Below are 25,892 nucleotides of genomic sequence, written 5' to 3' on the forward strand. Positions count from 1 at the left end.
TTTAAATGCACGGGCTTCTCTCATGGATCAGATGGTAAAGAATCTGCCTGCAATGCAGGAGACCCGGGTTTGATCCCTGGGTCAGGAAGATACCCCGAAGAAGGGAATGGCTACCCACTGCAGTATTCTTGCCGGAAAATTCCATGGACAGAGGAACCTGGCGTGCTACAGTCCATGGGGTTGCAAAAAGTTGGACATGACTGAGTGACTAACACTCGGAATGCATGGTCAAGCGGAATGCATGGTCCAATAAGGCTCAGTCGTCAATCTATGACTGGATCTCAGGCTAGAGAGTGAAGCTTTGTGAAACTCCATCCCCACCCAACCCCACCCTGCCGGTCTATAAAGTGGGAATATTCTTCCAGTTGTGAAACTTAGAAATACATGCCATGTGCCCAGCAAATGAGAGGTGCTCAGTAAAGGATACTGAATTCTACAGTTATGAAATTCAAGGTTTTTCTGTTTCTGCCAAGAAATAAAAATAACATGAAGCTAAAAATAAAGGCCATTTGTTAGTTTTCAGGAAGGAATTAAGATTTGCAGGTAAATGGATGCCAATCCTGATACTGATTTTTCCTAATATTATAAAACTTCTTCATAGGCCAAGCAGACCAAACTATTCTATATTTGTTTGATTCATTTGGTCTTGTCAATTCAGACAAATGATTAGTATTTTAGCATCCTCCCCAAGAACTGTCTAGACTGAATTAATTGACTTTCTGTTTCATTATGTGTAAACAAGTGGGCCTCTTCTTTCTTTTCCATATAATTCTATAATGAATTTCTTTGATAAGTATAATCTTTGCTACAGTAGATAGTATTTTTCACATATCCCACTTGGTCCTAAGAGCTGTATGGATCTGAACTTATTTAATGTTGACTCTTAACTTCCTCATGAAGTTGCTATAAGCAACCTCCCTTCACCCAGAGTTAGTATGTGGCAGGTGGAGGTGGCATTTGAACCCAGGATCTGACACCCAAGGTCACAGTCTTAACCATTTCCCTATAATCCTTCTCAACCTTAAATTGCTGCTTTCATAAACCAGAATATCCAGTCAGACCTGGCCACGCAGACTGAGAGAATATGAATTACTACTGAGAGGAGAGACAATATGTTAAACCACAAGAGTCTAGCCCCCTGCACCTAGAAATAAAATACAAGGGAAGTGAAAAATATCCTGTAATAAACATGTACTTCAGTGAAAGCAAAAGTTCAGGGTCTATGGGTAATTCTTTATTTGGCTGTTCTAAGTTTATATTTCCAGGTGCTATGTCTGCCTGACCCTTTGCAATCCTTTGGATCATAGCCAGTCAAGCTCCTCTATCCACGGGATTCTCCAGGCAAGAATAGTGGAGTGAGTATGCCAGGACCTCCTCCAGGGGATCTTCCCAACCCAGGGAGCGAACCCATGTCTCTTATGTCTCCTGCATTGACAGGCGGGTTCATTACCACTAGCGCCACCTGGGAAGCTCGTATTTCCAGGTAGTAAGAGTATTGAGCTTCCTGTTCCTGGCTGTCTTTTCCTCAGCTTCTTCTCAGACACCTTCCTTTACCTGTCACATAAATGTTCATTGAGATTCAGGCTTTGACTCCTCACCTGCAGAGGCTCTCCTTGGTACCCATAGCTGCTCCCATAACTTCTAAGGCAAAGATTCCCAAGGGTTACATCTCAGTCTCTCTCCCATGCACCATGGCAGGGGAGACGACATTTTCACTTGGCAGCTAGAAACCAACTTCCACGTGACCAAGGTGTTATTCAGCATCTACCACTTAGACAAGGCCTGTTCCTCCTTCTGTTTTAGTATCTGGAAACAAGACAACCCTACCTCCTTAGGTATCAGGTCATACATCTCTCCAGCTGGAGAGATTTCTTGGACTCTTTCCTATCTGTTATCCCTGATTATCATTATATCTGCCAGTTCTGCCTTCAAAACGCCCTCTCGTTTATCTTCACGAAGATGGTCTGCCTCTTTTTAGAGTCTCCCCACCTTTCAGTGGGCTTCCCAGATGGCTCAGTAGTAAAGAATCTGCCTGCAATCCAGCATCCTCAGGAGCCACGGGTTCAATCCCTGGATCAGGAAGATCCTCTGAAGGGGCTGCAAAGAGGTAGACATGACTGAGCATGCATGCACAACCTTTCATGAGTTCCGACTTCTACTGGTCTATTTCCCTGTCTTGTGTCTTGCTCCCTCCAGTTTACTGTCTGTATTGTAAGGAAAACTTTCTGAAACAGTGTGATCACGCCACTCCTTGGCACCCTGGGCACGCCTATAATTAAACCCTCCTCACACCCCATCCCATAGTAACAACAGGTTTCCCGCCTGTCCATCACGCTCAGTAGCGCAGTATTGAGGGTGCCTTTTCTACACTATTCTGCTTTGTGCAAACAGATGCTTGTTGATCAAATGAATGAAACAGCTTGAATTCAAATGCCTCCTGTTCTCTTGAAGTTTAACATACAAGAGTCAATAGAAGAGCAATCCACTTTGTGAAACAAAGAGCTTACTGATTGCACTTCACCCCTTCTACAACCCTTTCCCATTCCAATTAAGTAGAATATATATTTTGCTTGTTTTTTAAATATTTACTTATTTCTGTGGCTGTGAAAGATCTGAGTGGTAGCGCACAGGCTCTGTAGTTTGTAGCAAGTGGGCTTAATTGCCCCTCAGCCTGTGAGATCTTAGTTCCCTGACCAGGGACTAAATCTGTGTCCACTGTGTTACAAGGTGGATTCCTAATCACTGGACCATCAAGGAAGTCCCTAGACTATATATTTTTGAAAGGGAAAATAACAGGAGACTTTATTTGTAGTAAGTGTCATTTAAAGGTCTAGTCTACAAATAAATATCTCATTTTTTTTAATTTTTAAAATTTAGTAACATGATATGTGATGTTAAAATTAGCAACATCTGTGATTGAGTCTATTTTTTTTCAAATGAGCATCAATTATTTTAATCTTTAAGCAATGTATTTACTTTATAATTCTTTTTATTCTTAGTGATGAAGGGCTTTTACAGAATTTATCTTAAGCCTTATACATAAATAATATTTTAATAAACTCTTCAATGGTAACTATATTTTCTACAAAAATACAGTTCCTTAATAGTTCCACTAAAGCCACACATTTTCTGTTAGTAGTAGTTAATTTTATCATTCAGCAAAATTAAGCCAGGAGGCATAATCTAGATACTCAGCAGGACATGAGAAGGGACAAGGACTGGGGATATTATTATCCCACTCCTTACAACACAGTTTTGATAGCTGAATGGACAAAATAAACCCAAAAGCAGAGGAAGGAAAATGGGGAGCATGGTGATAAGATCCCACAGTATTTTAACTTTTCATTGTCACTGATGATCTGTGTGCTAACAAAAACAAAAAACAAACTCACTTAGCAAGCAGCTTATTCAACTGGGTAATAATTGACAGACTGTCTTAGAAGTCTTTACTTTTCTAAATATATGAAAAAGATGACTTTAGTTTTTAAATAAGGTAACACTTTAAAATCAAAATTGAAACAAATGTGAACAGCATTCATACTTATATTCAGACAACTGTAAATCTTAGGTTCACTGTGTTTCTAGGTAGTAACTTTCTAGAACAGTGGTGGATTCATGTTGATGTATGGCAAAACTAATACAATATTGTAAAGTAATTAGCCTCCAATTAAATGAAATAAATTTAAATTAAAAAAATAAGCTAACTCCTTCATAAATGAAAATAAGTAAATACTTTCAAAACATTTATTACTGATCTGATTTTTCAGCTTCCTTTTTAGAGCTGGCCCTTTCCTGCAGGTTCCCATGGGTCGGTGATGGTTGCCGCAGCCTTGCAGTTGGGACCAAAGACCCCTTCACTGCTTCTACAGCAACCTGCATCAAGCTCGCTCAGGGCTTTCCCATCAAGTGTTCCCTGACACCACTCTAATTTCAGAAAGTGAAGAGGAACTGAATAGCCTCTTGATGAGGGTGGGAAAGGAGAGTGAAAAAGTTGGCTTAAAACTCAACATTAAAAAACTAAAATCATGGCATGGTGGCTCAGTGGTAAAGAACCTGCTTGCAATACAGGAGACGTGGTTTCGATCCCTGGGTCGGGAAGATATGCTGGGAAGAGAAAATGGCAACCCACTCTAGTATTCTTGCCTGGGAAATCCTATGGACCGAGGAGCCTGGTGGGCTACAGTCCATGGGGTTGCAGGAGTTGGACACCACTGAATGACTAAGCATCAAGATCATGGTATCCGATCCCATCACCTCATGGCAAACAGACGGGGGAAAAGTGGAAGCAGCAACAGATTCTATTTTCAATGTGTTTATAAGTAGTAACTCTGTAGAACAGATTAAAATAACTCCTTCATACATGAAAACGAGCAAATAATTTTATAATATTTATGTTACTGATCCAGATCTCTGCAGATATGGCTCCACTACCAGATTTCAAACCCCTTGCTGTCTTCATCTTTAAGCTGCACCCATTAATATTCAGAGAGTTGCTCTTTTCATTTAATTATTAATGCTGCTGGTCCTTGTTTTCTCACGCGCTTTCTAACAACTTCAGAAACTTTAGTTGACGCTAAAGAAAGACTGGAAATTCCCTGGTGGTCCAGTGGTTAGAACGCCATTCTTCCACTGCAGGGGGCCTGGGTTTCAATCCATGGTCAGGGAACTAAGATCCTGCAAGCTGTGAAGCTTGGCCAAAAAACAAGATGAGTTCACATTAATGATGAAAAACTTTAATAATAGACCATTTCAGGACTTCCCTAGTGGTACAGTAGTTAAGAAACCATGTGCCAATGCATAGGACATGGGTTCGATCCCTGGTACAGGAGGATTCTGCATGCTGTGAGGCAACTAAGCCTGTGCCCCACAACTACGGAGCCTGGGTGCTCTAGAGCCCACGCTCCGTAACGAGAAGCTACCACGATGAGAAGCCTGAGCACTGCAACTAGAGAAAGCACATGTTAGCAACGAAGACCCAGTGCAGCCATAAATAAATAAACAGAAATTTAAAAAACTGGCCATTTAACATCCCCTGCTATCTTAATACTTAATGACCAACTCTAAACAGGTAGGGGCCACTGGCTAGACCCGCATGGAGTGCGGCCCCGCTGGGAGAGACTGGTAGGTTATTAGCAAAAGAAAACCAGAATGACAGGTTCTAGAGAAACCAAAGTCTGCCTTTCAGCTCCTCTCCTTGTCTACTCCATGACAGCAAAGAGCGCCTTAACCCGGCATTCCCCAACCTCTAGGATCTTGTTCCTGGTGATCTGAAGTGAAGCTGATGCAATATCAACAGAAATAAAGTAAGTGCATGATAAATGTAATGGGCTTGAATCATCCCGAAACAACCCCCTCTTCCCCGGTCCGTGGAAAAACTGTCTTCCATAAAACTGGTCCCTAGTGCCCCAAAGGTTGGGGACTGCTGCTCTGACCTTTCCGAGGACTTACAGATGCGATTAAATTATGGAAAGCACTAGCAAAGCTCTGAGACTGACCTGGCAGGTCCTTCGGAGATATTGACTCTCTCTCACCACTGGTCTCTGTGTCTGCTTTCAGCATTCCTCCCTGCTAACCACGCATTCTAGATGTCCTCAAAGTCTCCCTGAGCCCTGCCCTCACATCCAAGCAGATGCCACACCTTGCTCTCTCGACTGCTCCACTGTTTCCCACGTGGCCCCTCTCTGCCCACTGCACTTCTGTGACAAGGGACACATCCAAGTGCTCCAGATTAGAGATGATGGAATTCTATGTGCCGAGCGAAGGAGGGTGCTCAGAGAGTCTAACAGACAAGGAGACACTGAGGCAGTTTCCAAAAATAAACAGAGGTTTACCAACTCAAGAAGAAAAACATGGAGGCACCCAGGCAGGCCATTTCAGGAAGAGGGGAAGAATGTGCAGTGAGCTCTGTACAGTCGAGCATGTTTGGAGACTGGTTCGTTTGTTAGTCTTACCCCAATTTTTTCTGCATTATCTAAATTTTAAATTAGTAGAGTCTGGAGCAAACAGTTGATTGTGATAAGAATACACTAAATTATCCAAACATTTTTTGTCTTGAACCTATTGCTCACATTAATAACATATATCTGTATCAGTACAAGACATAGATAATTTCAATTCAACAAATAATGACTGGGTCCCTATAATGTCTTAGTCCCTGCATTTACTGAGGCTTCCCTGGTGGCTCAGATGGTAAAGAAGCTGCCTGCAACATGAAGGACTTGGGTTCGGTCCCTGGGTTGGAAAGAGCCCCTGGAGAAGGGAACGGCTGCCTGCTCCAGTATTCTGGCCTGGAGAATTTCATGGCTACAGTCCATGGGGTATGACTTAGCGACGTTCACTTTCACTGCACTGACTGGGCATGCAGTGGCACTAGTGGTAAAGAACCCACCTGCCAATGCAGGAAACGTAACAGACACAGGTTCAATTCCTGGGTCAGAAGATCCTCTGGAGGAGGGCATAGCAACCCACTCCAGTATTCTTGCCTGGGAAAGACTATGGACAGAGAAGCCTGATAGGCTACAGTCCATGGGGGTCACAAAGAGTCAGACACGACTGAAGTGACTTAGCATGCCCATACATGGTAATTACGCCACAACTTGCTATATTTATGTTCACAGTTAAAAAAATAGAAAACCTGCGATTCACCGGGTTAAGTAGCTTGCTAAGCTCATCAACCAGTTAGGGGCCAAAGATAAACTTCTGTTTACTGACTTCAAATTTAGTGCTATTTCTATGATAGTTTCCTATTTCTTTGCAGTTACCAATATGGTGCATACTTGCGAGCTCTTTGGCTAAGATGTGCAAACAACTTATTCAGAGAGGATTTTTTTTTTCTTGAAAAAATGTCAGTCTGTCCTTAAGAGATTCAGTATTTTGGCATCATTAAGCCTTATGCTTTATCTAACAATGAATCTAGACAGACGGTCTGAAGTGGAGCTTTACATGGAATGAGTTATTTAAATAATGAAGATGGATGTGAACATATAAGCAGCACCCCACTGCCTGAAGGTAAGACCTAGCAACCCCAAGACTAGTGAACAAAAGGCCATCAAGATGCACTGCGGGCACATGGCTCATGATTTTCTGTATAGGATATTATCAAGTCATTTCAAAATCTCATCCAATAAAATAAGATGCCAAATTGGAAGCAAGAAACAGGAATAGCAATGAGAAGGGGTGAGGCAAGTAACAAGTGAAAAAGCATGGAATCTATAAGCATTTCAGATCACAGTGTATGCACGTGTGTGCAGTCATTTTTGTTGCTGCTGTTGTTCAGTCACTAAGTCATAGCAGATTCTTTGCAACCCCACTGACTGCAACATACCAGGCTTCCCTGTCCTTCACTCTCTATATGCACTCTCTATCTGCAGTATTGGAGAAGACAATGGCACCCCACTCCAGTACTCTTGCCTGGAAAATCCCATGGATGGAGGAGCCTGGTAGGCTGCAGTCCATGGGGTGGCTAAGAGTCGGACACGACTGAGCGACTTCACTTTCACTTTTCACTTTCATGCATTGGAGAAGGAAATGGCAACCCACTCCAGTGTTCTTGCCTGGAGAATCCCAGGGACGGGGGAGCCTGGTAGGCTGCCATCTATGGGGTTGCACAGAGTCAGACATGACTGAAGCGACTTAGCAGCAGCATCTGCAGTATACTACATACACAGGCATTGTGCTGTGCTGTCGCTTCAGTGTCCGACTCTTCGCGATGCTATGGACTGTAGCCCACCAGGCTCCTCTGTCCATGGGGATTCTCCAGGCAAGCTACTGGAGTGGGTTGCCATGCCCTCCTCCAGGGGATCTTCCTGACCCAGGGATTGAACCTGTGTCTCTTATGTCTCCTGCATTAGTAGGTGGGTTCTTTACTACTAGCGCCATCTGGGGAGCCGATGCATCGGTCATTGAAAAAAACTTAAAGTGAAAGTAAGGGCAAGTCGCTCAGTCGTGTTTGACTCTTTGCAACCCCACGACATGAAATTACAGCACATGATATTAATTACAAAGGCTTTATTCCTCAAGGGAAGGGCTAACTAATACAACGTTTCCTTCATTTGTAAAGGTAAAGAAGCACATATTTAAATACTTTAAATAATGAGGGACTTTTAAATAAAAATTGATTAGTATTTTTAAAGTATCCAAATGAGTTACCTTCCTTGATGTGTAAAATTTAGATACAAATTACTTTTGCTACCGTCAGATAGATAAGAAACGTGACTGCTTTGTGTTCACTACTTTTTAAAATTAAGGTGTGGAGTGTTCATATGAATTCAAATAACTATGAGGCAAGACTGACTAAACAAGCCTGAAAAACTATTAGAGACCAGGATACCAAGTTGGAATTTTCAAATTAAGATTCATTTGAAACTAAATATTCTTACATATTGAAATGATTAATACTCATTTTTAAAAAACCCTAGTTTTAAATCTTTATCTTGCCATTTCCTTGTTCATCATTAAATAATAGTATTTTGCAGAACATGGACAATCATACCATTTCAAATGTACCACTAGAGGGTTCCAGCTGATTTCTGGACTCTCTTAAGCTAGACCCAACATCTGGTTGCTGTGCGCCATCTAGTGGCGATAAGAATCAGTGGTGTCTGAGTGTTACTTCCTTGTACTGCATTTTATTTAGAGAAAACACAGTGGCACACATTTTTGGAAAATAAAGAGAATTATAAAGGGTAATATTAAATTTGTAAAACCATTATCTTCTAAAATTCATATTTAGATTATTTGATAAGCAGTAAAATTCTTAAAATCAGAGAAATTCATTGTACATAATAGTTACATATCATACAGATTTAAATGACCTTTAATTTCAACATAGTGCAATTCATTTAAATACACTGTACACGGCTTCACACAGAGGAGACATACAATTCAGACTAGTGAATAAGAATAATTATTATACTTGCTGACGGTAGGGTAAATGTGATGGTCGAAATATATTTTTCCCTTCTATTGAATATGCTTTAAACAATTTGCCACAGGGAAGTGTTAGTAGGCATTTAAAAATATTTGGCCAAACTTCTATGTTATTATCTAAAAGGCACATTCATTAGACTAAGGTATTTTTCAGTTTAAGAAGGTACTTCAGCATTTCTTATTTTATTCTAAATTCTTTATGACTATGTAGAAAATGAACCTCTTTCACACTCCTATGGATATGTTTAATTTACTTTATATCTATGTCCTAAACAGATGACTGATCATTTACTAAGAAAGCACAAAAGATCAAGTTAAAGGCAGAATTAACGTGACTTTCTCAAAGGAAGTGTCTTGTTGCCCCTTGCTCACCTCCCATTGCGTGTATAGTTCTCATAAGTCATCAGTTATAATCCCATACTTCACATTCATTATTACTGGTCACACACAAATAACTTACTCAATATGCCTGAAGCAAAGGTAAGGCTAAGAAGATATTTATTAAAAGCAAAGTAAGCCAACCTGAATCCCTACAGAACTAGTGTGCATTTCATTTTGAGCACAAAGTTATGAAATCTTGCACGTAATTATAAATCAGAAACCAGTATGGGCTCAACTTTGAACTGGTGGCAGCAAATCAACCAAGTTTCATTCTTTCTTTCTGAAAGTACTGTTATTTGACTGGTGGTTTAGGAGCTTCTGCCTTGCCCAGAATAAGTATTTCTCTGCTAAGTTGGACGGATGAACGTGTCATATCTGGGTTTGGAGCAGAAATTTCACAAGGACTTTTGGGTGGAGCTTTGAGATCAAGAAACATGGATCGGAGGTAGGACAAGTAGGTGGATTCTTAGCTGTGAGTTTATGAATTGAGACCGACTTGGATGGAAGTCTCCAGGACCACATCTGAGTCCTTTTTCCTGAACCTGTTCTATTCAGTACTTGAAAAAAATGGAGAAGCTGAAGAAGAATCCTAAAATACTAAAAGCAAGGTGGGCAGGAAGGGGTTCCAAAGTCTTTTCGACTTATTAGAATAATGAGCTCACATCAATCAGATGGATATAGTATACACAGTAGAAGTATTTCTACGGTTTGAAAGGGTATGTGCAGCTCCCACAGTAATAACTGTCCTGTATCTCCCACAAGAGATTATTCAGCCTGGGGAAAACACCTGAGGGAAAACCCACCCCTCTCAAGGAAGCCATCATTTGACAGGTTCAACAACAAATACAACACCGCATGCTTCGGTTTAAAAGAAATGTTATTGTTACAAGGGAGAGAAAGATCTAGTTTTCAGCAGTTTTTGACATAGATGACCTAACAGAGAAAGACAACTGCTAAAAGACTTAACTCTATCTTCGAATCTATTAAGAGATGTCCATTAACAAGCGCTCTTACGTCACCTAGGGGGGTGAAAACTTTAGAAGATGCAGTGATATGTCAGAGTCTACTTAGAAAGAAGTGGCTAAGAGAATTGAGGGTGTCTGATTTGGAGAAATGAAGACGCCCGTGGTTCATGGCAGTGTCGAGAGGAGCACCAGCGCCCAGAAGTGAAAACTGCAGTGTGATGGCTGGAGGTATTAAGTAGCCAAACAAAGCCACAGGAGACAATTCAGGGCTGTCAGAGACAAGGACTCTGCCCTCAGAAACATCAGCCAACTTGTCTTGCAGAAGCAAAAGCTCTCTGTTACTCGACAAATTTAAGGAGAGGTAGGAAATAATACTCCACCGGGAGCCACTCTCGTTACCAAGGAGACAATGATACCAGGTGTTGTGCGGATCAAATGAAAGAAAAGATCTGTTTCGTGTGCAGAAAACTGCATAGGAGGGACTGGTTCTCCGTGACAGATGACACCCAAGGGATTCCTCTAATGTGGGAATGAACTAAACTCCATGACACTGAAGGTCCATTTGGACCCTAGGAGTCAATGATTTCATCTTATTAATAAGCCACGCTGATTAATTATATTGCCTTGAATTACAATGCATACATCACATTTCCCCCACTTTTCACAATATATATTAAAACCTTCAAGATTCAATCCTACAATGCTATAACATTAAAAATCCTTTCATAGTATCTCATTAAACCCTTTCTTCTCTTTCACTGTTCACCACTTGGATAATTGAAATAGAGGATGTCTGGTGAAAATGGGGCTAATAGTTATTTCAGAAAGTTCAAGGAAAATAGGAATAACTCAAAATATATGAGGATTCACTGATGAAAGGTCATCCTTTTTTTTTTTCTTATAACTGAAATGCTCCCATAAAAAGTCAGTAATACAACCTGATCATACTTACTCCTGTGATTTGTGTTCACTGTGTACTGAGAGGATGAAATATGCTTATTCAACTTTTATGTCTCTATACTCATTCTTGGCCGTCATAAGAAAATTGAATACACACTACCATATATAAAATAGATAACCAACAAGGACCTACTGTATAGCAAGGGAATTCTACTCAATATTTTATAATAACCTATAAGGGAAAAGAATCTAGAAAAAATAGATATGTGTGTATGTATAAGTGAATCCCTTTGCTGTACATCTGAAACTAACACAACATCGTAAATCAACTGTACTCCAATAAAAAACCAACTTAAATATTAAATGGCTTAATTTTTCAGATCCAAAAACAAGAAAGAAAACTGGTTAAAAAATAGTGCCTGATAACTTCCCTGGTGGTTCAGGGGTTGAGATTGTGCTTTCACTGCAGGGGGCATGGGTCTGATACCTGGTCAGGGAACTAAGTTGGAGAAGGTGATGGCACCCCACTCCAGTACTCTTGCCTGGAAACTCCCATGGATGGAGGAGCTCGGTAGGCTGCAGTCCATGGGGTCATGAAGAGTTGGACACGACTGAGCGACTTCACGTTCACTTTTCACTTTCATTCATTGGAGAAGGAAATGGCAACCCACTCCAGTGTTCTTGCCTGGAGAATTCCAGGGACGGGGGAGCCTGGTGGGCTGCCGTCTATGGGGTCGCACAGAGTCGGACACGACTGAAGCGACTTAGCAGCAGCAGCAGGGAACTAAGTATCTCACATACCGTGTAGTGTGGCCAATAAAACAAAACAACAACAAAATGAGTGTCTAAGAAATAGATGAAAACTTCTCCTGGGAGAGCTCAGGATCAGTGAAGAGGGGAGGATCTGGAATTAAGAAGAAAAGGAAGAAGGGCTGGGAACAGGGAAAAAGATGGGAAGAGACAGTTTGCACACTGTGCTGAATTACCTCAGAAATAGCAAAAGCATTAACATTAGCATTAGAAATAGCAAAACTAAACTGCAGACTCTATAAAGCTTTTCTGAATTCAAGCAGCATCTTGTGCTATAACGTCATCACACACGCAAAGAGGCCCCACCTCAATGATCAAAATCCTGAAAGACTCTGTAAAGAAACCTTCAAACAATCTGCTATAATAACATGACTCAATATATGGCAAAGAATGCCAGTTTAAATAAATTTGCTACCTCAGCTGGGAAACAGTTCACACAGTGTGGTTACCTTAATGTATCTGAGATGGGAGCACTATTTAAACAGCCCCATGGGGTCTGTTACACATGAAACGCCCAGAGGTGGGTGCTGGAGGCAGATTCCTGTCCAAGATAGTTACTGGACTGAGCTGTCTTCATCTCTAGTATGTTGCTACCAGGAATGCCTATGAATGAATTTCCCTCTTCTCTGAGGTTCACACATTCCAGTCACCAATCACTTTTCCTTGAAAAGGTTCTGTAATTGGGGCGGAATTTGGTCTTTGGTCTCTTCCCAGAGCCTCCTATCAGTGGTACCCAACGGGATCCAGAAAGCAAGGCAGGCAGGGGATGCCAAGTGAGAGACATACATGGTAGAGGATGGATGGGGTGAGTAGAGAGCTAAGTGAGGAACCACCGGCTTCTTTCCTGGGAGGGTGAATCGGTGGGAGGGTAGATGTGTTGGGTGAATGGATGGTGACAAAGTCAGCGAGTCACTTGTGATCTCAATTTCCTTCTTTGCAAACTATGAATATAAAAAATCCTCTCCATATACCAAAAACAAACAAACAAACAAAAAAAAAACAGTGAGAATCAAATGGAATCATGGGGAAATAAAGTTTTCAACTCCTTGCAGTGTTATGTATATGTCAATCTTATTTCACGTTTTTGTTGTTGCTGCTGTTTATCGGTTTGGTTATTTGGGGGATGAGATCAAGGGGAGGAAAACATGATCTAAGTGGTGGTGAAAATGCTAACTTTAAGAGAAGAAAATGATTTTACTCTGCTTGTTTTGTATGATACGTGGACATTTTAAAACCTAGACAAGCATTAAGTGGCAACCCTGACTATGAAAAAGTCTAGACCACTGGGTTTACACTAATATAAGTCCTTAAGACACAGAAGAAATACTTCTTTGTTTCTAAATTTCACTAAGACTTAAGCCTTTTTCGACTAAGAGAAGGGATGCACTCTGCTCAGACACGATGGGTGAGCACAGAACACTCCAGCACACCCAGGGGTCCGAAGTCAAGCAGCCGGCCCTGTCTGGACTCTCAGTGACCCTCAGGTGAGAAGCCCTGCAGACCTGTTACCTGTATGTGTTCTTCGATGAGCCTTCAGGTGAGAACTTTTCGTATACACTTTGTTGCAGCCCTCGAAATCGCATCTGTGGATACGCCGTTTTCTCGAGTCTGGGGATTCAGACCTTCTCTGGCGCCTTGTGCTCTCGATACTAAATGGTGAGATTGAACTGGAAAAAGAGAAAGGAGATTTAAATGGTGAGCAAACACAGCACTCTGGTTCCAGTGCTGTGAGACCTGAGGCTCGCAGTCTGCAGCTTCACAGAGACTCAAGGCCCCGGGTCCACGTTACTGCTGTCACTTTCTGGGACACGTTTCATTTCTTAATCTCGAAGGCGGGCAGCTTGACCTATTTTTGATGAAACACTCCTCGGGAGAGGAAGACATGCTTAAAATAACAACAGAATGAAAAAAAACAAAAAAGTAAATGAAAGCAGTGGTGAATGAGTAGATCTCCATCATCAAAAGAAATTATCCGGTGGTGGTAAAATTATCGCCTAAAGTTCTGAACTTGGGAAGACACTTACAGAGAATATTTTAGGAAGACCTGCTACAAACAAATGACAAAATGAATGCATTTAATAAGTAACGTGAGGGTCTGAATTGCATGTGACAACACATAAAATCATGTAAAATCACAATGTACGTTTCCAAACAAGTGAGGTTGGGCTGAAAGAAATGACATCAGTACATCAATAACATGACTCATGACAAGCTATTTTGGTTCTGCAAAATACACCTGACATTTAACTCTTCCCGTTGGTGGTTTTTCACGGTGAAGAATCAAGTGCATTGTATTTAAAGATTAGCTGTACCACATTATGAAAAAAAGTTTTAACTATGAAATTTGGCCCTGACTTGTACATTGTTTAATCTTAATGCCACAGTAGAAAAACAGGATTAGTTTGTAATGTCAGGTAACTGATTAACATGTACTTCTTCCAACATTAATCTCTTTTGATTGAGATAGAAATGAAGAATATGACTCATTTTTTCTTTTAGTTATTCATGAAGTTCTTTAAAGTTACAGTGAAATACAATAAAAACCCAATCACTCACACTCCTACTATAAAAGATTTACCACTATGAATACTTTGACATTATTTTCTTCCAGCTTTTCCAGGTTTCGATGTTTTTAAAAATTACTTTTTATGAATAAATCAGTCCTCAAAAAAACTGGACACTACAGATAAAGATAACTTTCCCCCTCTTTCTTCCATCATTGTCTTGATCCTTTGTCCTCCCAGGGAAAATCTCTATCATCAGTTTGCTACAAATCCTTTCAATTCTTTTAAATTATGCTTACCGGTATCTGCATTCATGGAAACTCATTATATTGTGTTTTTTAAGAGACATATAGATAAAAGGCTGGTCACATCATTCTGCAAATTGTTCCACACTTGACTTTTGTTCACTTGACACTGAGGATCTGAGGTCTTGTTTATGCTGATCAAACACAGTGGTTTGTTCATTTGAAGTGCTATATGTTATAGTGCACGGATCCTAAAATGAATCTTTTCATATTTCAATGTCTCTAACTCAGGATGCCTCTGACATTTGATGGCTGGTGGTCATGGTTTAATTAATTTATTTTGTCTTTCTCAACGGTGTATTTTACAATAGATGGTGTTTTAATCTACCTAGATCAGGAGTTGGTAAACTGTTTCTATAAAGGGCTGCTGCTATCACTTCATTCGTGTCTGACTCTGTGTAACCCCATAGACGGCAGCCCACCAGGCTCCCCCGTCCCTGGGATTCTTCAGACAAGAACTCTGGAGTGGGTTGCCATTTCCTTCTCCAATGCATGAAAGTGGAAAGTGAAAGTAAAGTTGCTCAGTCGTGTCCGACCCTCAGTGACCCCATGGACTGCAGCCTTCTAGGCTCCTCCGTCCATGGGATTTTCCAGGCTAGATAAAAGGCTAGATAGTGAATATTTTGACAGAGAGTCATGCAGTCTATGTTGTGACAAATCAACCCTGCAACTGTAGCATGAAAGCAGCTATAGATAAATATGAGTATAAATAAAACAAATGAGTGTGTCTATGTTCTAATAAAACTTTATTTACAAAACAAATAGTGGGCAGTATTTGATCCATGGGCTATAACTGGTTAATACTTGACTCAGATGAAATATGGGAGTAGTCCAATGAACATTTATTCCAGAGTTTAAAATTCATTTCCTAAGTGATGGACATACAGATTTATTTCTAATATTTTACTGCAACATTGCTTCAGTAAACTTTAAAGTGTCTCCTTCCATATGGTGGTGGTGGCTTAGTTGCTAAGTCATATCCAATTCTTGCAACATTTTGGACTGTAGCCCACCAGGCTCCTTTGTCCATGGGATTTCCCTGGCAAGAGCAGTGGAGTGGGTTGCCTTTCCCTTTGCCAGGGGATCTTCTCGACCCAGGGATTGAGCTCGGGTCTCCTGCACTGCAGGCGGACTCTTTACCGATTGAATCACCCAAGTTTTCAAAGCATCTTTTTCACTTGTACAAGTAACAGATTCAGTAGCCAATGCTTTATATTATTAGCGAAGATCAAATATAAATGACGTTTATCTGCCTCTGTCTTCAACAGTTTTGTGCAAGATTTCTATGAAGTTGAAGGAAAGAACATACGGGATGGCTAAGCCACTTTTTCAGCCTTCTTATCACTCAATGCAGCTTTGTGGTTTTCCACATCATTGACTCAGCTGTAGGGACTGGAGCTTGGTTGTGAAAAGAGTCAAAACAGTGTGACTGGTCTGTCCCATGAGAGAAGGGCTTTACTTAACTCCCAACAAGGTATGTTCTGGCATAGGGTGTGATTCTTGTGAACAAATTGACTCTATATGTGATAATAAGGCAACAGTAATTAACTTCTTGACTATGTAGTCATAAAAACAAATATGGATCTTGCCACTGGGGGCCTCACAAATAGAAACTTTTGTGTTGTGGTATGTTTTACACCTTTCAAATCGAGAATATGACATGGTATTTATGTCCCTCAAGTTATAACATAAAACCCATAGTAAGTACATTTTGTTTTATACAATGCTTTCTATGCACTACTATACAGAAGTCTAAATGTAACTTAGCATAATCACTCACACATATTGCTTGGCCTGTGGATTTTAGCTATTTATTCTGCTATGTGTTCATATATGCAGAGAAAAGTAAAAAAATAAACCTAAAATCAATACCCAGTAACTACTAAGCAAGTCTATAAGGGGCCAAGGAGGTAATGCTGCTATACAGTCAGCCACTGGACTATATGGTGGGCAGGGAAGAAAACAGGGCTACAGAATGGCGGGAAACCACTTCACTCAGATTTTTGAATGTACATCAAAATTGAAGACATGTTAGGTGGATGGCCTTAATGCTCTACAAAACTTCATACTGTGGTTTTCCTCATTTTAAAGTGAAATGTTTTAGGACATTATAAAGAACAACTACCTAAAGATATCTGCATGATGATGATAAAAATAATTTTTAAAGAGGTATGTGCACTGAATAAATGGACCAAGCTAACCTTAAAATGACACTCAATGGGTAAAACTTCACCCGGTTCCCCTTTTTAAATGGCAGAGATACCCTCAGATGTCACAGAACCTTAGGCTAGCCTGTACCTTTCAAACAAGAACTACTTATTTGATCTCTTTGTGGAAAGGCAGGTAAATGCGGCTGAAGTAAAAAAGAATCAGAAATGCAGACAAGCTTAAAGAACACAGGAAGAGGAGAGGAAAACCCAAGTCCATGGAGGACTGCTGCTGTACTGGGCCCACAGCATGACCCTGGAGTTGGGGGACATGGTAGGTGGAAGATAACTGGACTGGGTGTTTGGCTACGCCAAGTCCACGGCAGGAAATCTGATGGTTAAGATGCTGGTACCAAGTACTTTTGTGTCTCTGGAGCCAAGAACATTGTGGGCATTCAAGAAATGTTTGCTAAATAGAATGACTGAACAGCTGGATGGATGAATCGATTAATGTATTAGGTCAGGTATTCTTAATTCAATATAATCAACTAATTAATTAACCTTTAATTGGTTAATTAATCCTTACTAGGATCCTTTGACTTCAAGTCTTCTGATAGTGCTTACTCAATTCCTTACTCTTACTTTCATTTCCCTGTTTCAAATTTTATTGTTTTCATAATACATATATTTTATTGAGGTATCAATTCAGTTCAGTTCAGTTCAGCCGCTCAGTCGTGTCCGACTCTTTGCGACCCCATGAATCGCAGCACGCCAGGCCTCCCTGTCCATCACCAACTCCCGGAGTTCACCCAGACTCATGTCCATTGAGTTGGTGATGCCATCCAGTCTTCTCATCCTCGGTCATCCCCTTCTCCTCCTGCCCCCAATCCCTCCCAGCATCAAAGTCTTCTCCAATGAGTCAACTCAGTGAAGGTGAAGTCGCTCAGTCATGTCCGACTCTCTGCGACCCGTGGACTGTAGCCCAAGCTCCTCCGTCCATGGGATTCTCCAGGCAAGAATACTGGAGTGGATTACCATTTCCTTCTCCATTATTGAGGTATAGTTGATTTAAATGTTTCAGGTGCATGGCAAGGTGATTCAGTTATACATATATTGTTTTTCAGATTCTTTTCCACTATAGGTTATTACAAAATACTGACTATAGTTCCCTGTGCTATCAAGTAAAACTTTGTTGCTTGTTGCATATCTATTCTTTTTTGTTTCATATTTTAAATGCTGTAATATACAAAGTGGTGACTGAATACCAGGGATTCTGGGTAACCATTAAAATCATATGTTCCCATGAGTGTCTTGGTTCTTTGCTCTAACTTGAAGAGAATGGCATTCTAAAGCAATGCTTACAATTAAAATTTTCAGTGAAATTAGAATATTCTGCCCTTCCTGAGCCACGTGCCCTTTGTTTCCACAGCTTTTAAGGTATCCCCACATGCACGCACACTGACTTGTGTGCTTCAAAAGTTGGCCTCGTTCTGAAGAATGGAAATGTGCAAGAAACTACCCCCTATGCCAGCAGAGGATTCTTCCAATAATCCTTAGTAATAAGCTTGGTATGATGAAAATGGTCGGGACCATTCAGCAACTGAACACAGTTGCTAGTGTGTTTCCAGACATTGCACTAAACACAGCCACACAGCTCATAAATAATAACTAAAAGCCCACTCCCTCCCGAGAAGGTTAGACCATTTAGAGAAGTGAATGAACGCCCGAGGGGGCCTCCCAGGCACTGCGACGTAATAATTAGATGGAGAGAGAACAAACGAGTGAGTCACGCCTTCAGTTACACAATAGTCCCACTTGGAATGGTAAGTTAAATTAGAATGAAACCCAGAGAGACTCGGAAAGTCACATCCAAGAACAGCTCTATTTAAATAGAAGGCACCACACAGCTGCCGTGAAAGGGATGAAGGTTAACTGTAATCAGCAGGTAATAAAGGCCATTTGTCACGTGTGACCTGAGAGCAGTGAGACGCCCTTCACTGAAATTGGAGTTTCCACAGGAGTTAAAAAGGAAGAGCCAGGACAATCTTTTAAGACTGGGACGAGGACACACATATCCTAAATTGTAAAACAAGAGCAGAAAACAGGGATGGAAGGTCCTTCAGCAAATTCACACACATCACCTCAACAGAACATCAAGGAGCATGATTGAGGATAACAATGAGAGCCGACACTGACAGAATGCCTGCCATGGGCCAGGCGCTGCTCTAAATGCTTTAAGCTTCAAAGTAGCTCTTGGAGGTCAATATTATTAGTACCCCTAGTTTACAGATGAGGAAACCGAGGTAAAGGGAGGTTAAGATCAAGGCCAAAACAGAGTGGGTGACCACACCAGTATCTGAACCAAGGGCTGGACACCAGAATCCACCTGAGTTATTATGTTCTACTCACTTGGGTATTTAGGAATATAAACCACATCTAATAAAAGATGCATGCATGAACGCAAGCTAAGGCACTTTAGTCGCATCCGACTCTGTGTGATGCTATGGACTGGAGATCGCCAGGCTCCTCTGTCCATGGATTCTCCAGGCAAGGATACTGGAATGATGCCATTCCCTCCTCCAGGAAAATCTTCCTGACCCAGAGACTGAAGCTGCATCTCTTAGGTTTCTAGCACTGGCTGGCACGTTCTTTACCACTAGCACCACCTGGGACGCCCCATAAAAGATAAAAAGCAACAAAATAACCTGAATCATTAAAATTTCCCCTCTAATCCTATTATAGAAAACAACAGTACATAAAAGCATTCTTAAATGAAATCGCCAGTCCAGGTTCGATGCATGATCCTGGATGCCTGGGGCTGGTGCACTGGGCCGACCCAGAGGGATGGTACAGGGAGGACGTAGGAGGGGAGTTCAGCATGGGGAACACATGTATACCTGTGGTGGATTCATGTTGATGTATGGCAAAACCAATACAATATTGTAAAGTAATTAACCTCCAATTAAAATAAATAAATTTATATTTTAAAAAAATGTAGCCTGCTATGATAAAGCATACACTTTACTCCTGAGAATTTTAAACTATTTTATAAATACTGTCAGTAGAGATACACAGTATAATTACTTACTATTAATCTACCTTAAAAATACTTAACTTTGTAAAATATATATCTTTCCAGGGAAACGTTTTTGAAGATTGAATTTGCCAGTGATATGCGATTAAGTTTTCCTCGACCATCAAGACCAGAGAACTTGTTCCTTCCCTGTTTATTTACAATGGTACCAAAAAGTGTTTAGAGTTAGTTACACAACAGAGTTACCTTAAGGGAAGGGGGCACATTCAGTTTTAAAAGTATGTTTTGTACTGTTTTCCAAAGCTTGTTTTAAAATGATTTTCAATAGAATGTAAATATCACCTACAGGAATTCCCAATCAGCTGCTGCCACAGAATAGATGGAAGTGAGAACTACTTCCTCGTTAGTAAATCAAACACCATGTTGGGAATGAAATATAGAGGCCACAAGCCAAAAAATAGAGTCGATGAGAATCTAGGAGTTACATAAATCTTAGTACTTGAGATTCTATTCATGTGGACAAGCCAGACACATGTAGGTTTTTGCAGGCTTTTTCTTAGCCAGCAGATGGCTCTCAGAAGCAGGAATCTTCCTATTTCTCTTCCATACTATCACAGACTCTCTGCTGCTGCTGCTGCTAAGTCGATTCAGTCATGCCAGACTCTTAGCGACCCCATGGACTGCAGCCTACCAGGCTCCTCCGTCCATGAGATTTTCCAGGCAAGAGTACTGGAGTGGGTTGCCATTGCCTTCTCCATCACAGACTCCCTAGCTTCTATCAAACCATGTCAAGGTCCTCTCTGAGATATCAATTAGAGAAAGGGGGTTATTTAGATACATTCACTATCCGGTCCCCAGACACTTCATTCTAAGATAGCACAAATCCATTGATTCACCTTTTTCCTTCCCGCCCATGGATTTCCTTGGTAGCTCAGATGATAAAGAATCTGTCTGCAATCCAGGAAAATCTGATTCCATCCTTGGGTCAGAAAAATCCCCTGGAGAAGGAAATGGAAACCCACTCTGGTATTCTTGCCTGGAGAATTCCATAAACAGAGGAGTCTGGTGGGCTATAGTCCAGGGGGTTGCAAAGAGTCAGAAGCAACCGAGTGACTAACACTTTCACTTTCATTCCTGCCCACAGCTTCCTACAGAAAACTAATTTTGAGCACACTGAAATGTAAGATTAGAAGTTGCCAATCTTTCCAGAAGCTGTGACAAAAACATTACACCACTTTACATTCAAATTTGAATTCAATAAAAATAAATTCATTTTCATGAAATGTATAAATCAAGAGTAATACTTAGATGAAATATGTCCAAAAGCTCAATGTTGGCATTTATTCAATGAGAATTTGACATTTTTTCATACAAACAGAATATGTGCATAATGTATTTTGAATTATTCTAATAAATGAAATACCCTACTAATTAAAAGATTGATTCACTGGTTTACCAATGAACTTTTTGTAGGTGAGTCTGTAGATAGATTTATAGTATACCATGATTTTCCTTAAATATAGCAGCTGCTACTCAGTAATTTTAATCACTATCTAGGACCATTAAAATACTCAAAACTTAGACTCTGCTGTTTTTTTGATTCATCATATTTTAGCAAGTAAGTAAGATCATAAGCTGTTTAAGCAAAAGATAAAATAGATACATGGATAAATAGAAGAAATAAATTATTAATGGCATTTGCTGTGATTTGTTATATAGTTAAACTGTTATGATGAATTTAGATTAGAGGCTGAAAGATTTTTTTGTTAAAAAAAAAAAAAGAGAGACCCATTTCAGATATACAGTTATCTATTCAAAATAGTTTCTTTGGGGGCAACACTGTATTCATTGTAAAGATTTTTTTCCCATAAAGTCTATTCATAATGTAGGATGGAACAAGAGTCCTGAAACAAGTATAGATTTCTGAATTATACTGGACATGGAACAGAAGACATAAAACTTGCCAAAATATTCAGAAGAATGTTTCCACAAAATTTCTTCAAGAAACGTTGGGATTTAAATTGTATTTCATGCTAGGAGTTGTAGCTCAATGGATCATTTAAGCTTTAAAAAAAACTTTCTAGGTCGGAAAAGGATTAAATAATCAGAATGCCTTTAAGGCGGGTACTGTCTTCCTCAGGTTGGCACAGGCCTTACCACTGTTGCCTTATAAAGACAGCACTATGCCTTGCTCTTACAGGTGTGGTCCTTGAGCCCATCTGGATTTGAGACCCTCTAGGACTGTTCTCTTTATTTTATTAAAGATAAACTTTAAACTCAAGAATGAAGATGTGGTTACATGCATGCCTCTCTAGAAGCTGGCATATCAGCAGGTGCTGGGAAGGGTGAGGAGAAATAAAGAAGGGAAAGAGCTGGGGGAACATAGTCCACCCCATGAGGACATTCCCAATGGCGAACACTGGTGTTTGATATAAACACGCTAACTTTTCTATTTCAGAAGGATCTTCTTATAAGGTGGATCCGATCATAAAGAAGTTGTTCGGGTGTGTATTAGGTGAGGACAGTATATAAGATGACTTGGTGTTTTAAATATTAAGACATATATAAAATGTTTGAAATACACAGTTCTTATGAGTTATTGTAATGCAATCATAAATAAACTTTTTAAGTAACCATCAACATAGCCTCCATCTATTTTATGCTCATCATTAACAAGGTCTATGTTCCACTAGAGATTTGTTTTATTAAAGAGCACTGAAATTATACCAGTTAGTATCTGGTACTTACACTTACATAAATTATTGAAACAGTTTTTAATTACTCATACAGGGATATATAAATAACATGGCCAAGTAGAACTCATTAGTAATATCTCACTTGAGCTTTTTTTGGCTATCTGGTGGCACAAATAGGCATTTGTCCTACCATAAAATGTGTATGTATTTGAATTTTGGAGAATACCAGAAATCTTCCCATCTAATGGAGGAAATATTTTACTTGTTTTTATTTTCCTTCTTGAAACTCAACTTAATCTTTGAGTACTCTGCCAAATTGATGTCATAAAAGTTAGAAGGTATAGTAATGTGACCTAAATTTATACCTGAAAGACATTAGAAGATAAGCAAACCACGGCTCAAAAAGTTAATTAAACTAACCTATGCCAAACCCACACAGCTAAACAGTAGTAGAGTTGGTACTAGTCTATTTCCTGACTCTTCAAGCTAGGATTCTTTCACTCTTCAATAAAACTGGAGAAAGAGAGAAAGAGCTATATTATAATCTTTATTTGGTATAAAGGAAAGCCTGCTTGGCAAAACTGGAATATATACATATGCACAAATTTTTTTTCATCAGATAGTTAGAACTAAAAATCCCCACCCTATTTATGTTTTTGTTATGGCTGCCAGGAAACTCAGCCACATTAGCCTAGGACCTAGTGTGTTTATTCCACATTCTAATGATACAACAGTAATTCTTAAACGTATGTCTCATAAAGTTATTTCTGAACTAGGTCAAGTATTAATGATAAACAAGCAAAAGAAAACAAAAACAGAACATGCTGATCTTAAAGGAGGAAACGATGTGAAATTTGAATCTTCATTTTTATATGCAGACTTCTAAATTAAAGTTTTGTGATCAATAAGCTCTCCTTACTATCTTTAAGGAAAAAAGAAAACAAGAATCCTATATTTTGTTGCGGTTCCTAGAAAAAAAGCAGAGGCTGTGATCTGAAAATTTACATATGAATTATAGCTTATTATAATTCATTGTGCTTCCCTAGTAGCTTAGACAGTGAAGAATCTGCCTACAATGTGGGAGACCTAGGTTCGATCCCTGGGTGGGGAAGATCCCCTGAATGGCATGGCACCCCACTCCAGTACTCTTGCCTGGAAAATCCCATGGATGGAGGAGCCTGGTAGGCTGCAGTCCATGGGGTCGCCAAGAGTTGGACATGATTAAGCGACTTCACTTTCACACCTTGGAGAAGGAAATGGCAACCCACTCCAGTGTTCTTGCCTGGAGAATCCCAGGGACGGGGGAGCCTGGTGGGCTGCCTTCTATGGGGCCGCACAGAGTCAGACACCACTGAAACGACTTAGTACACACACAGGAAGATTAACCTAGAATAATGTAAACCTGATACAATGTCCAATACATCTTAAACTTGGGTTTCTTCTTCCTGGTTTTTTTTTTTTTGTTAATATCTTTATTAAGATGTAAAAGATATAATTCACATACCATAAAATCACCCTTTAAAGTGCATGATTCAGTGGCATTTATTATATTGTCAATGTTGTGGAACCATCACCTCTATCTAATTTCAAAATATTTTCATCACCCCCAAAAGGAAACTCCATGTTCATTAATGCATTCCACACACCCTCTCTTCCTAGCTCTTGCAACTACTAATCCAATTTTCTGCCTTTATGGATTTCACTATTCTGAGTATTTAATAGAAACAGAATCATAAAATATGTGGCTTTTTGTGGCTAGCTTTGTTCCAATAAGCATAAAGTCATTAAGGTTTATCCATGTTGTGGCATGCATCAATAGTTTACTCCTATTTTTTCTTCCAGTTTTATTGAAACATAATTCATATTCAGCACTGTATAAATTTGAGGTATACAGTATGAATTAATTTACATATATCATAAAATGATTAATACTTCATTCCTTTTAATAGCTGAATAGTATTTCATTATACAGACACACCATGGTTGATGGACATTTGGGTTGATTTTACTTTTTGAATATTAGGAATAATGCTGCTATGAATATCTTTTCAAGCTTTTGTGTGAACATGTGTTTTAAGTTCTCTTAGCCATACAACCTAGAAATGGAATTACTAGATTATATGGTAATTCTATGTTTAATATTGTGAGTTTTCAAACTGTTTTTCAAAGTGACTACACCATTTTATACTTTCACCAGCACCGTAAGAAGCTTGTAATTTCTTTTTATCGTCACCAATGCATTATGTTTGTCATTTGAATTTTTGCCATTGTAGTGCATGTAAAGTGGTATCTCATTGTGGTTCTCGTTGGTAATATCCCTAACAACTAATGGAGTTGAGTCTTTTCATATACTCATAGGCCATTTGTATATCTCCTTCAGAGAAATGTCTATTCAAATACCTTGCTTACTTATAAATTGTGTTGTCATATAACTGTTGAGTTGTGAAATTTCCATATATTCTGGATACAAGTTACTTATCAGATATATAATTTGCCAGTATTTTCTCCCAATCTGTGTCTGTTCATTTTCTTGTGGTCCTTAAAGCACAAAAGTTTTAAAGATTAAGTCCAATTTAACATTTCTCTAGTTATGTGTGTGTGTGTGGTTATAGCTAAGAAAGCTTTACCTAACCTAAGTCTCAAAGATTTGGTTACAGCTAAGAAAGCTTTACCTAACCTAAGTCTCAAAGATTTACTCCTATACTTTCTTCTTGTAGATTTAGCTCTTATATTTAGATTTTTGACCCATTTTTAGTTAATTTTTGTGAAAGGAAGGAGTCTAATTTCATTCTCTCACATGTGGATACACAGTTGTCTCCATATTATTTGCTAAAAAGATTCTTCTTTCTTCATTAAATTGTCTAGGAAATCTCAAGAAACTCAACTGATCATAAATGTAACGGTTTAATTCTAAGATCTCACCTTTATTCCATTGATCTATATGTGCATATTTAGTCTAGTACCACACTGTTTTAACTTCATAGCTTTGAGGTAAATGTTAAAATTGAAAAGTTTTAGTCCTTCAAATTCATCTTTTTCAAGATTATTTCCATATGAATTTTAGGGTCAGTTTGTCAATTTATGCAAAAGAAAATGCAGTTGGAATTTAGATAGAAATTGCATTGAATTTATTTACCATTTAGTAGAATGCTACCATTTACTCAACACTAAGTCTTTCAATCTACAAACATGGAAGCCTTTCCTTTAACAAGTTCTTTAGTT

General features: G+C 39.5%; 1 protein-coding gene across 9 annotated transcripts in view; it reads right to left on the reverse strand.

The window, feature by feature from the left end:
* The window catches only part of KLF12 (KLF transcription factor 12), a 521,468-nt gene that overhangs the window by 16,671 nt on the left and 478,905 nt on the right, over positions 1 to 25,892 (reverse strand). For all 9 annotated transcript variants that reach the window (XM_042254943.1, XM_042254945.1, XM_060394527.1 and 6 more), the window contains one exon: positions 13,494 to 13,651. In XM_042254943.1, the coding sequence (XP_042110877.1) occupies positions 13,494 to 13,651 (158 nt within the window). The remainder of the gene's footprint in view (positions 1 to 13,493; positions 13,652 to 25,892) is intronic.

Source organism: Ovis aries, chromosome 10, assembly GCF_016772045.2.
Source record: "Ovis aries strain OAR_USU_Benz2616 breed Rambouillet chromosome 10, ARS-UI_Ramb_v3.0, whole genome shotgun sequence".
NCBI lineage: Eukaryota > Metazoa > Chordata > Mammalia > Artiodactyla > Bovidae > Ovis > Ovis aries.